General features: G+C 39.8%; 1 protein-coding gene across 1 annotated transcript in view; it reads right to left on the bottom strand.

Annotated features, from left to right (window-relative positions):
* Nucleotides 1–7,065, bottom strand: part of LOC144532371 (contactin-associated protein-like 4) — a 78,133-nt gene extending 71,068 nt beyond the window's left edge. The window contains exon 1 of the mRNA XM_078273088.1: nucleotides 6,822–7,065. Within this exon, the coding sequence (XP_078129214.1) occupies nucleotides 6,822–6,906 (85 nt within the window). The 5' untranslated portion in view covers nucleotides 6,907–7,065. The remainder of the gene's footprint in view (nucleotides 1–6,821) is intronic.
* Between the last annotated feature and the right edge of the window lie 5,081 nt (nucleotides 7,066–12,146).

The following is a 12,146-nucleotide window of genomic DNA, read 5'->3' on the forward strand; positions in this document are numbered from 1 at the left end:
ACACCGTTTGATGAAAAGTTTTTTTTTTTTTTTTTATAACTTTTCATCTTTAAGGTGTTGAGATGGTACAGACCAAATTTGAAGTCCATCGGATGAAATCTCTAGGAGGAGTTTGTTAAAGTATAGCACCTTGACTTTTAGGCCTACTTCCTGTTGCTACTAGGGGGTGCTATGGCTTTGAGTCAATTTTGTCTGGTAAATGTCCTTAAGGTTAAGAGTCTAATGAATCATGAAAAGTTTCGGGTTTTTAGGGTTTAGGGTATGGCTCCAATGACGTTTTTTGTACGTCTTGATATGCTACATATGTGTACCAAGTTGCGTGAGTCAATGTTAAACGTAATGCAGGGGCTCAATTTTTTTTACTTTGTAGGGGGCGCTAGCGAGCCATTTATGTGCGCCTGTTCCTGAAACCTTTAAAATACGTAAATTTGGTGAGTTTTTGAATATGTTAAGCCTCTCAAAAAGGCAATTCATTTGCCAGGAAAATAATAATAATTCCTTCAGTTTCAGGTGCTAATAATTTATACTTTATTAATCCTGCAAGGAAAATTATTATTATACTGCCTGAATAGTACCTATATATTATACATGCACTAATGGAGAGATGTCAGAGGAAAGGCCCCGAGCAGTTGGGGGTACGGTGCCTTGCTCAAGAGCACTTTGGCAGTGCCCAGGAGGTGAACTGGCACCTCTCCAACTACCACCATACCTTGATCCATATGGGGACTTGAACCAGCAACCCTCCGGTTCCTAACCCAACTCCCTACTGACTTAGCTACTGCCACCCCAATGATGGATGAAGAAACTGCTTACGTATGTGGCCGTTTTCCTTCTCGTTTAGAAGGAAGACTGTGGTTGGAGAGGAAGTACACTATTAATTTACTACAGAAGAAGAAGACTTCCAAAAATGCTATTATCACATACATATTCTACCTTCACAGATGTTTACACACATGTTATACCTCTCCTCCATCCACCTGCTCCGCTCAGAGCTTCTGCTGGGTTTCTTGCTCAGTAGCTGCTTAGCTCTGCTGTTCCATAACCATCAATAAAGAGCATTTTTATGCCGCATATCATTTATTTCCCGAGCTTGGAGGTTTTGGACAAATACCACCATTTGGTTGGTGACACCTTGTCTTGAACAGCTGTGTCGACCAATCACAAAATAAAGGATTAGCAACACAGAATATGTAAAGTGGTAACGTGCATTTAAGTACAGTCCATTTAGTTCATTTATCTTATTTTAGGCATTGAACTTAGAGACCTTCCCAAAGTAACTAATGCTGAAATGTTCTTAAATTGATGATGTAACATAGTTCAGCAGTTGCTTATAATTAAATCAGGTGAATTATTTCCTCAACTGTGTCATTCAGTTCAATGATGTATTGCCAGGCAACATATATCTGCAGGAAAAGATTTCAGTGAATGAGATGCAGTAACTGTTTCTACTTTAGACTGTAGTGAAAGGTTACAGACTTCCCCATCCACACCCAATGGGCCTCTTAGCTCTCTGACTCTACCTCTCTGCAAGTCTGTCTATTGCAGAGAAATATTTTCTTTCTTTTTTTGTGATACATTTTTTTATTAGCACCTTCAGACATACAAAACAAATTCCACAATGTGTGACAGGTAATTTCAGATGGTGCACAGAACAAAGAAACACAAATTGAACAAGAACAAGGACCCTCTCCCACCCCCCACCCTCTGCGGTCTCATGAAAACAAAACAAACAAGCAGAAATCACACCTTGCCTAATCACTCTCCTCTAGTTCTTGTGGGGCTGAGGTCATTAAGTCTGATATTTGTATATATATATATATATATATATATATATATATATATATATATATATATATATATATATATATATATATATATATATATATCATTTTCTTGGTTGCAGTTGAGCTGGCTAGCCAAATTTTCCTCTGTCTCCCAAGCAGGTGTAATTTAGAGTCGTCATTAAGTAACAAAACAATCAGGACAGTAGGAACTCAACATCCTATCACAATCAGATATTATTGATGTTGTTTTATTTCAAAACTGCACCTGTTCACACTCACAGAATATGTGCAGGAAAGTTCCAGTTTGTTCATCAAACGCAGCTCACGCAAACTCCAGCCCACAATTACCCCTCCTGTCTAAAGTCACAGGTACGTTGAAACAGGTCTAGTGAACTTCTAATGCTAAACATGAACGGTGTTACAAAAACCCTAGAACTAGGACTCAACCAGCTATCAAATTCTGAAATAAGCTATGTAAAAAACACACCAACCTGGTTGGAGTGATAAACATAGATTATAAACTAGACAGTCAGCATTTATCATGTTTTTTCAGTCTGGTTAACTGTTAACAAACATAAATTATAAACTGGACGGTCAGCATCCATGATGTTTTTTCAGTCTGGTTAAATGTTTTTTTAAAGCTTGACTCCAAAACTTACTTACAGTGTCCTCGAGACAAATTTAGCAAGGCTAAAAGGCCCCGGGGTGGAGCGGGCCATGTTGATGTCGCATCGTCTTCCACATCCAGCTCCCAACAAAAAAAACGTCCACATCTGTGGCTGCAGTGCAGGCGAACTCTCTCCCTCCGTGGGTCACTCTCAGGGTGGCCGAGTAGCTGAGCAGATCCGGGGTGCCCCTAGCATGTATCTTGTGTTATGCTCCTTCAAGCTCCTGATGCCGCTGGGTCGCGAATGCGCTGCAGTCAGGTTGCATCAGATCACGCACCGTAGTTCCCTCTGTCTCAAGATCTGCACTGATGTGTTGCAGCAAGGCATTCATTTCCGTTAGCGCTCCCTTTATTGCGTTGTAAACCCCTGATTCAAGCACACTTAGTTGTTTTTCCAAGACCTGAGCAATCAAGTCCTTCATGTTCGGGAATGCGCTAGCATCGTTGCTATGTTAGCCACAGCTCTGTTAGCCGCCGCCATGTTTGCAGATTTTTAAACACTTTCTTAAAGTGCTCATATTATGCTTTTTGGCTTTTTCTCTTTCCTTTATTGTGTTATATATATTTCTGTGCATGTTATAGGTTTACAAAGTGAAAAAGCGCAAAGGCCACCCCAAAGGGATTTACCATCTCCGACAGAAAACACTGTTCACAAACTGCTCCAAACAACTATATTGTAGTCCAGCCTTTACTTCCATGATAAACGTGCATCACTTTGTAACACGTTATAATGCTCGCCTAGCTGCTAGAGTGGCACGCCCTCATACTCTGCTTCTGACTGGCTAGTAGTCCTTACCTAGGTACTGCACATGTGCGATTCCCAACAAAGATGGAACAGAAGTGAGATGTCTCACTCTGTAGCTAAAACAGAGAGCTCAACACACAGGGTGAAAAGAGGAGCTGCGGAAATGTGCAGTACAATAAAAATACCGGTATGGTGTTTTTTTTTTTTTTTTTTTATTAAACCATGTAAAGCTATTCTGATATAACCTCTAAATACAATCATGAACCTGAAAATGAGCATAATATGAGCACTTTAAAGCTATATTGTGCGTAGTTTCTGCCGCCCCCATGAGGAATCCTGAGTAATGACAACAAAACTGTTGCTGCATGCGTCCACATGATACAAGCCGTGTTGCTAATATTAAAAAAACATGATGAACTCTTCAGAAGAGGTAATTATCTTCACTCGAGTTTCTGTCACCGGACGACACAATCTTCTGAACATAGTCATACTGAGAAATACAGAGAGTTGTGTGGAGCTGATAGTCTTAATTAGCTTTGTATCAACTCATTTGACAATGGCTTGAATGTAACGGACGTTCATTAATATCAAAAAGTTATGCACTAAAGCTTTAAGGTAGAGTACATTTAAGGCAAAAAGGTTTCACAGCAACAGTGTTGTTTATTAGCATTATTGACTTGACGATTGCTTTACCAAATGCTGGGAGTTGTTGCCCACCTTTTGAAATTTCAGGATGATCCCAATCCCCAGCCCCTCCCACACCTGCATTGACTACATGACTTTGCTTTGCCTGAAATTGCCTCCTCCCCAACTAGTTTCTGTTGAATGTCTGCTCTATTTATCTAGTGTCGATGTCTCTATTGTGATTTCTTGATTCAAAACAAAGTTATCAGCAAGGGCTTTTTTTAAACTCAATTGTCCAAAAAAATATCAACATTTGACAATTGTGTAAAATACATTTAATCGTTTATTTACATCCCATTCCAACGTTTTCCAAATGATTGCATTCTACAAAATCTGTGCATGGCAACTACGGTAAAGGTCAGGGAAAGATCATGGTTATGATTATTTAAATAGCTAAAGTTAATTACATGTCTGTGACGGGACACATGAAAGTCAGACACTCACAGGGCACAGTACTTCCTGCAATGGCACTGAATGTTAGTGTTGGGCGTAAATTGTGAGGAGCTTATGTATCCAATATCAGGTAACTAGGTTGAGTATACCCTGACAGGATTTACGTATTGTCCAAAACTCTTTGTTGCTACCCATAATAAGCATGTTTGTCTGTTTAACAACAGGACAAAAGACACATTGGCGAGTCCAAGCGATGTTTGACAACACTCAAAAAATTTCATTTTAGACATTTATTTACTATTTTGTTCATATATAACACTACTTGTGTGAACCCAAGACTTTTGTAAATTAATTTCAAGCACCAAAACAACTGAGTGAAGGTTTATTTTCACAAGAGATTTGAGAAATTAAAAAAATGGAACTTCAACTTTTCAGCTTTAAGGCCAAATTATCTCTTTACACCTTGCTCTGACACAAATGTGGACCCCACTTTACAGATAGCTGAGTGTGTTCTGGACATTTTGATATGAAACACATGGGGATCAGATTATATACAAATACCCTTAAAAGGTGAATTTAAAAAGATATCTTAAAATGCCCTTGGACCTCAGAGGGTTAATTTGATGCAACTCTGGATCCGGAGTTATCACTTTTAAACATTTTCTTTTGTTGAACTAAAATATTTAGAGCAGTGTTGGTGGTTTGTGGTGTTCTCTGTTAGACATTTTGTTTCTTTATGAAGAAAACAAGGCTGCTCATGGCAGACTTGTCAGCCATCAGAGAGCTCCAACATCATGTCACAGAAAGGTCTCTCTAGCGACTCCACCCACTGCCTTTCCTAAATAGGTCCACAGCAGCTTCAGTGCTGAGCCGAGCAGGGCCTCTGTGCCCGGCTGCAGAAACAGAAACATCTGCCCTACCACGACGGTTTTACCTCCTTTGTTCACTCTGACAAATAGCTTGAGTTAAACCTTGCCGGTGGCACTGGCTCAGCACTAACACAAAGTCAAATAAAATGTAGAGAGAGGTCTGGATCGGAGATTATAAAGTGGATAATGTACTGCATGTTTGCTCTCTGAGAAAGGGTAAAATGGGTTTCAAGCAGTACTTATTGATTTGAGAGGGACAGTCACATTTTCTTTTTCTTTTGGTTATCGTTTCTGATAACATCACTCTGCTGAGTTAAACCCATTTCCTTCAAGGAAAAGAAATCTCTTTATCTCCTTTATTTTACTCTTTCAAAGCCCATAATGTCATGGTGTTCCTTGCCAGCAGCTGTTGTCTGTCAAGGGGAATATAAACCTGACGTGTTAATATTTACCATTTATCAATCTGTCCCCACTCCGCCTACACTGAATCCCTTAATGGTATTTGATTTCCTCAAATGTTTGAAAAATCTTATTTGCCCAGGCACATTGACTCAGAATACATTCTAATATAACATCAGATCAACATTTACCCTCTGACACCCGCTTTATTAGACTGTGTTAGCATACTTGTTATATTGCTAGTGTTTGGCACATGCAAACAGCTCCTACTGTATGTAAAATGATCTGTTGACATTTCCATCAGCACAGTGTATGATCAGGATCCCAAATAGATCATAAATTATGTTCTGCGTTTTTATGTCCCAGGCTTTTTGAGACAGCTTTACTTTTTTCAAAATCGCAACAACTCAGATTTTAGTCATACAGCTTGTATTCCATGCTGTGCCAAATCACAATTCTCTGTTTCTCAATTCTCAAGTTTAATATGCAGAGAAATAAGACACAAATGTGAAATGGTTTGAAACTGTAAAAGGAGAGATCATTTTTTATTACTATTTTGAACTGCATGAAAAGCAAACTTCCTGAGGGCTCGTGAAATATTCCACCACAAAAATTAAGTTGACAGAGAAAAAGATTAAGATTACAGGGAAAAAAAATCACATTTTTGGTCTAAAGTTTGCTTTTAACAGCGGCGAAGCAGAGACAACAGTCTTTCTCCTCTTCCTGGTAGTTTTCTTCTCTATAAACAACACTAAATGCATTTTGATCCATAAAACCAAACCAAACCCTCTGAGAAGAAATAAATCATGAATAATTCAATTACAAAAACCTCCTCTAATAAGAATGATGCCCTGATTCACATTCATGCAGCCATATTTCAAAGTGTGACCGCGGACCTCTAGAGCCTGTCCACTGGAGCGGGTGAGGCTTGAGTGCCTTGCTCAAGGGCAGCTGTTTAATATGCTGAGAGAGAAGAAAGTGTTTCTTATTCACCTTCTGCACCCACATGCTTTCTACACCGACTCCCACTGCCCCATTGAAGAGCGGTGCATGGAAATATGTGCATAAAATGTATGAAAAGAAATCAATAAAAAGATATCGCTGTGCATTTTAGAAATCCCTAAATGCAGATGCCTTTCAGAAAGACTCATCAAGTTTTTACAAAGAGGGAGAAAATACCTGTATGATCTCAATAACTCCAACAAACAATTTTTTTTCATTTGAGATGAATGTAAAATGATCTTTACTGTCACCCAAAATGAAAATCTCACTGCACTCACCTCCTCTTGTTGCCCCATGTGAAGTGAAAAGTATCAGGGTGACCTGCGTAATAATTCCCCAGACTTTTTTACTCCAGAGATCCATGATGAAGTGGAAGGATGCTGCAGAAAAGCCCACCGGGTGAAGGAGGGAGACAGTCTGCCTCGCCTCTCCTCTTTACTCCACTTCTCCTTCACACTCTCACACTTTCCAGATCCCTGCTAAATTTTGCGCTTTTGCGTCTGCAGTGCTCAGCAACATCCGCCTGGCTCCACAGCAGTGGAGGCGAGAGGCTACTTTCTGTTCGGCTGCACTCTGCAGAGTGAGGGGAAGGGAGAGAGTGAGGGAGAGAGAGACACAGGGAGGGAGAGAGAGAGAGAGCTTTCACTACTGTCACAGCTCCAGTGAAAGGTACTTAAGTCATTAAAAGGACTTGGAAGACCCTGCGCTCTACCAAAGTCCTTCAGCAGAAAACTCACTGCAGGCTACACTATTCTGCTCCGACAATGTTTGGGAAAGAGTCGTCTTGTGTCCTATTAAGCTCCGGGCTGCTGCTCACAGGCTGTCATCATGTAATGCAGCAGTTCAGGTCAGCTGGTTACGGAAAAGATTCCCAGCACAATGCCTCAGTCACTGCAAATCAATTGAAAGTATCCCACTGAGAGAGGATACAGGAATTAAAATGACTATTCAAAATCTAATTATAGGTTTTATCAGTTTATATTTTACCCCTTCCTGGGAAATAGATCTAGTGAAAATGGCTGTTTTTCTTTCTTTTATTTACGTTCAGGTTAGGGTTCAGTAAAACTGAGATTAAAATCTATATTTTAAGACCTGACCAAACATCTGAATAAAACAATGGTATGGCAATGATTACTAACAGAAAACGTAATCAGGCTAAGACACTGTCGCAGCGTATAAACAATATGCATTTACGGTGAGCAAACAAGTTATTTTCGAAAACTGGATACAAATTGGAAACACAACCATTCACCAAGAGTGTTATTTTCCAAGTCCTTTAAAGTTGACTTAAATAATAACCCATGAAAATTATAGGTTCTTCTGTACCTTGGTCCAAGTGGAAAGTACAGTGTATTTAAAGAGTAACTTAACACCCTTTCAAAATCCTGTTTTTGCTGACATCCAGTGGTTTCACTTCTCACCTTGCTGCTGTGCTGTAGATATCACGAGGCGGGTGTGGTTACAGGTGCAGCAGAGCACACTTCTTAAAGTTTTTTTACGATTGCTATGACACTTTTTTCAATACTTTTAACAACTTTCCTAAACTCTTAACAAAGTTAGCACAACATCTGTCTGTGTAGGCTATACAATTAATACATTTCTTGCTGCTTTGACACATAATGCATACAGTAAACACAAATTTAAAATGCTTGAACTTCTTTTACACACAAGCTCCACCAAGACCAAAACAATGGATCTTTACTGACCAATTTGCAAATGCTTTCACTCTGTATGTCAGAACAGATAACATCATGTTCTTAACCTAACATATAGGCTAAAGTCAAAGTGAACAGCTGTTCATAATGTAAATTGAAACACAAATATATCCCCTGGATTTTGTTCCATTGCTACTGAGAAACAGCTGATTGAAGCTATGCAAATAGATCAGTCACAGCTGATTGACATCTAGGAAACACACTCAGGTGTCGAGGTTCTTTCAATCGCATGACCATATGTTACTGTAATACATACAGTAAAAGAGGACCTATTCGGGCTGATTTTGTGTGGAAAAGGAACAATAAAGATGAACACAAGGTAAGTAAGAAAAATTGCTGCACGAGTGAGAGGAAGACAATTACCAGGACAATTCTGTCTCTGTCTTTTTTTCATACAGTAAACCATACATTCTATAAAGCTACTCTGAGATGGGTCATTCATTTTTTTTATTGAATTTCTGCAGCAAAAGAAACAAAATGCATGCATTTACTAAACCCAACAAAACAAAAATGTAGAGAGACTTCAAGAGAAACTGCAGTGTAAAACACAATCTATGATCAATACAATATACTATTGTCTATTATTATTGTATAAGGGCAGACCTGACACATAAAATAATGTAGTTTCTGTAATTCCATGTGATGTTAGTGTTTTGTATGACATTGTGTTAGTGTTAGTGTTTTGGAAGAATGATTGCATTGTTTTGGAAGAATGATTGCGGAAAAAACTGTAATCTACAGTAGCGTTGACAATCTTTATTCCCTTAGACAAAGTTACCTGAGTAGAAACCTTTTTGAAATGTTAACAATTCATCCAAATGTAGGCACAAATGAGATAAAAGACCTGATTAACGTACCATACGCTCAGTATCACTTTTCTCACACAGATGCACGAAACACGTGTTTCTATCTGCTTCTCTGTTTCCTCGCTTTCTAAAATGTTTAAAACAAAAACTCCAGTTCCAGTACGACGCAGGCAACATAGGTCGGTATCTCTGCTCCCTCTCTACACACGAGCCTGCCTTATTCACATGCCGCCCGACTCTCTGACATCCCTGTGTGGGTCATCATGGAAGATAAAACAACCACAGTGACGTGTTTCAGGAATATTAATATTAACTGTGACAATACTGATAAAGACTGCAGCATAATCTCTTTCTTCACTCTACAGAACTGACATACAGTATTGTGTGTGAAAACCCAATTTGGACAGAGAAATTACTTCTCTCACCTACCTATTGTGGTGGTTTTCAAATGATAATTATTATCACTAGAGAGTGATTGTGTCAGATGTACAAAAAACTACTATCCTTTTTAACATGTCATCAGTCCTCTCATCCATGTCTTTTTGTTTAATCACAAAGGCTGGAAGTGGTGACAAAAAAACTTTTGGAAAGTTTCTTTCTCTAAAAATACAGACTTTATCAAAGAAATTCACCTCTTAATGCGCTGCCAAGCAAATAGCATCTCAGTGCTCCTGTGCTATTTGCTATTTAAATGAGGTACTATGCAACATTTGGCGCAAAACTGGCCCCTTTTTATGCAAAACCTTGTTGCAAAAACAGTCCAGTTCACAAAGATAACCACACACAGTTACAGTGAAATTATTTGCATTTTCAGAGAGTCGGTGGTAACTGATGCGCATTGATAAGGCTTTAAATCATACCATCTTCTTTTACAGTCTGAAGGTGTGCGTTAGAAAACACCAACAGCACTCGGAAACTGGGATATTACAGTTTTTCTTGATTGCTTTGACACAGCAGACAACTCAAACTCCACATTTTTCAAAACAGTTAACACACAGGCTGAAACAGTGGCACTCATGGTCAAAATGACACATTTTGTTTGCAAAAGGCTCTAATCGTGCCAAAACATTTCAAATATGCAACAAAAGAAAATTTTGCCTTCAAACAACACAACTTGCAAACAAGTGTCTGAGCTCTTCCCATCAACCATTACACAGTGGACAACAAAATACTAAATACAGCACTCAATATGAACCAGTGCACCACTGCTTGTCACTGTAGCCTATTACTGTACGTAGCTTCATGCCAGTGACATTTGTTGACAAATCTGCCTTCTTGCAAAGAATTGGATCCAGAATTCAATTCAATTCAATTTCAATTCAATTTTATTTATAGTATCAAATCATAATAAGAGTTATCTCGAGACACTTTACAGACAGAGTAGGTCTAGACCACACTCTATAATTTACAAAGCCCCAACAATTCCAGTAATTCCCCCAAGAGCAAGCATTAGCAGTGGCTATTGTGACAGTGGCGAGGAGAAACTCCCTTTTAGGAAGAAACCTCGGCCAGACCCATGCTTTTGGTAGGCGGTGTCTGACGGTGCTGGTTGGGTTTATGATGAGCAGTGGCGTAATAGTCACAATAGAGATAATGGAACAGTGACTACAATGGTAGTCGTAGTAGTTCATGTCATAGCCGGGCACAGCAGGGCGTTACGGGATGTAGCGTGGCACAGCAGAGCATGGGTGGACGCAGTGAACGCGGCAGGACGTCGCAGGACGTAGCCGGACACTGCAGGAAATCGCAGAGCGTAGCAGGGTGTAGCCGGTCCACAGCGACAGCTGCACCCAAGACCCAGATCTTGGTGTCACCCTAATCCAAGGCGATGTTCTGGGCGAAGAAGAAACATAAGGACTCCGGGGAGTAAACTCCCCAGAGTAACAAGCATTTCTCGGACATGGATGCAAATAAAAGAAAACAAAGGAATCAGAAATGCTTTGATGCAAATTTTATTGATTCCATTGATCTTTATTTTGAAACTGTGGCTGAAAACTGAAATACTGTAAATATTACACACAATACAGGTAAACCAACATAAAATATATTAGAGTATTAGAAATTAAGAAAATAAAAATAAAATCTATTACAGTAAAGTATAAACATCTATTACTGTAGAGTATAAGAAATAGCCACTATTGATACTCAGTCTCTTCTATCTTGACGATGGGGCCACATGGCCTAACCCTGCAGACTGATCTATGGGGCCACATGACCTAACCCTGCAGACTGATCTATGGGGCCACATGGTCCTAACCCTGTAGACTGATCTATGGGGCCACATGACCTAACCCTGCAGACTGATCTATGGGGCCACATGACCTAACCCTGCAGACTGATCTATGGGGCCACATGGCCTAACCCTGCAGACTGATCTATGGGGCCACATGGCCTAACCCTGCAGACTGATCTATGGGGCCACATGGCCTAACCCTGCAGACTGATCTATGGGGCCACATGACCTAACCCTGCAGACTGATCTATGGGGCCACATGGCCTAACCCTGCAGACTGATCTATGGGACCACATGGCCTAACCCTGCAGACTGATCTATGGGGCCACATGGCCTAAACCTGCAGACTGATCTATGGGGCCACATGGCCTAACCCTGCAGACTGATTGCTAAATAGAAGATTTGTGTGAAGGAGTGTCAAACAGGTGCTTCAGTGATTTCATACTGATGTAGGTAGTTTCTAATAGTTAGGAACAGATGGTTTCTGTTTGGTTACCATAGCTAAAACAATGGAGTTTGGACTGCTTGAATGACATCCGTGTTAACTGTTCTGCAAAAGGGTGGGGAAAATGTGTCAATCCAATGAAAAAGGGTTAACACATTTGCAAGAGATGTCTTCTGCTCTGCTAAGACAGTGATGATTAAAACCGAGTGGATCCAAGTTTCTTTAAGCAGGTCAAAGCAATCAAGAAAAACTGTAAATCCCAATAACGGTTTCTCTCCGACACGTTTAAATTCTTTAAAAAAAAGTTTTGAGTCTCTAAGGTGAATTCCCTCCCCAGTAGGGAATACTTTAGGGAGACCAGCACCCACAGCTCCAATATGACTCACAGATGCATCTGTTTGCAA

This window comes from Sander vitreus, chromosome 17, assembly GCF_031162955.1.
Source record: "Sander vitreus isolate 19-12246 chromosome 17, sanVit1, whole genome shotgun sequence".
NCBI classification, from domain to species: domain Eukaryota; kingdom Metazoa; phylum Chordata; class Actinopteri; order Perciformes; family Percidae; genus Sander; species Sander vitreus.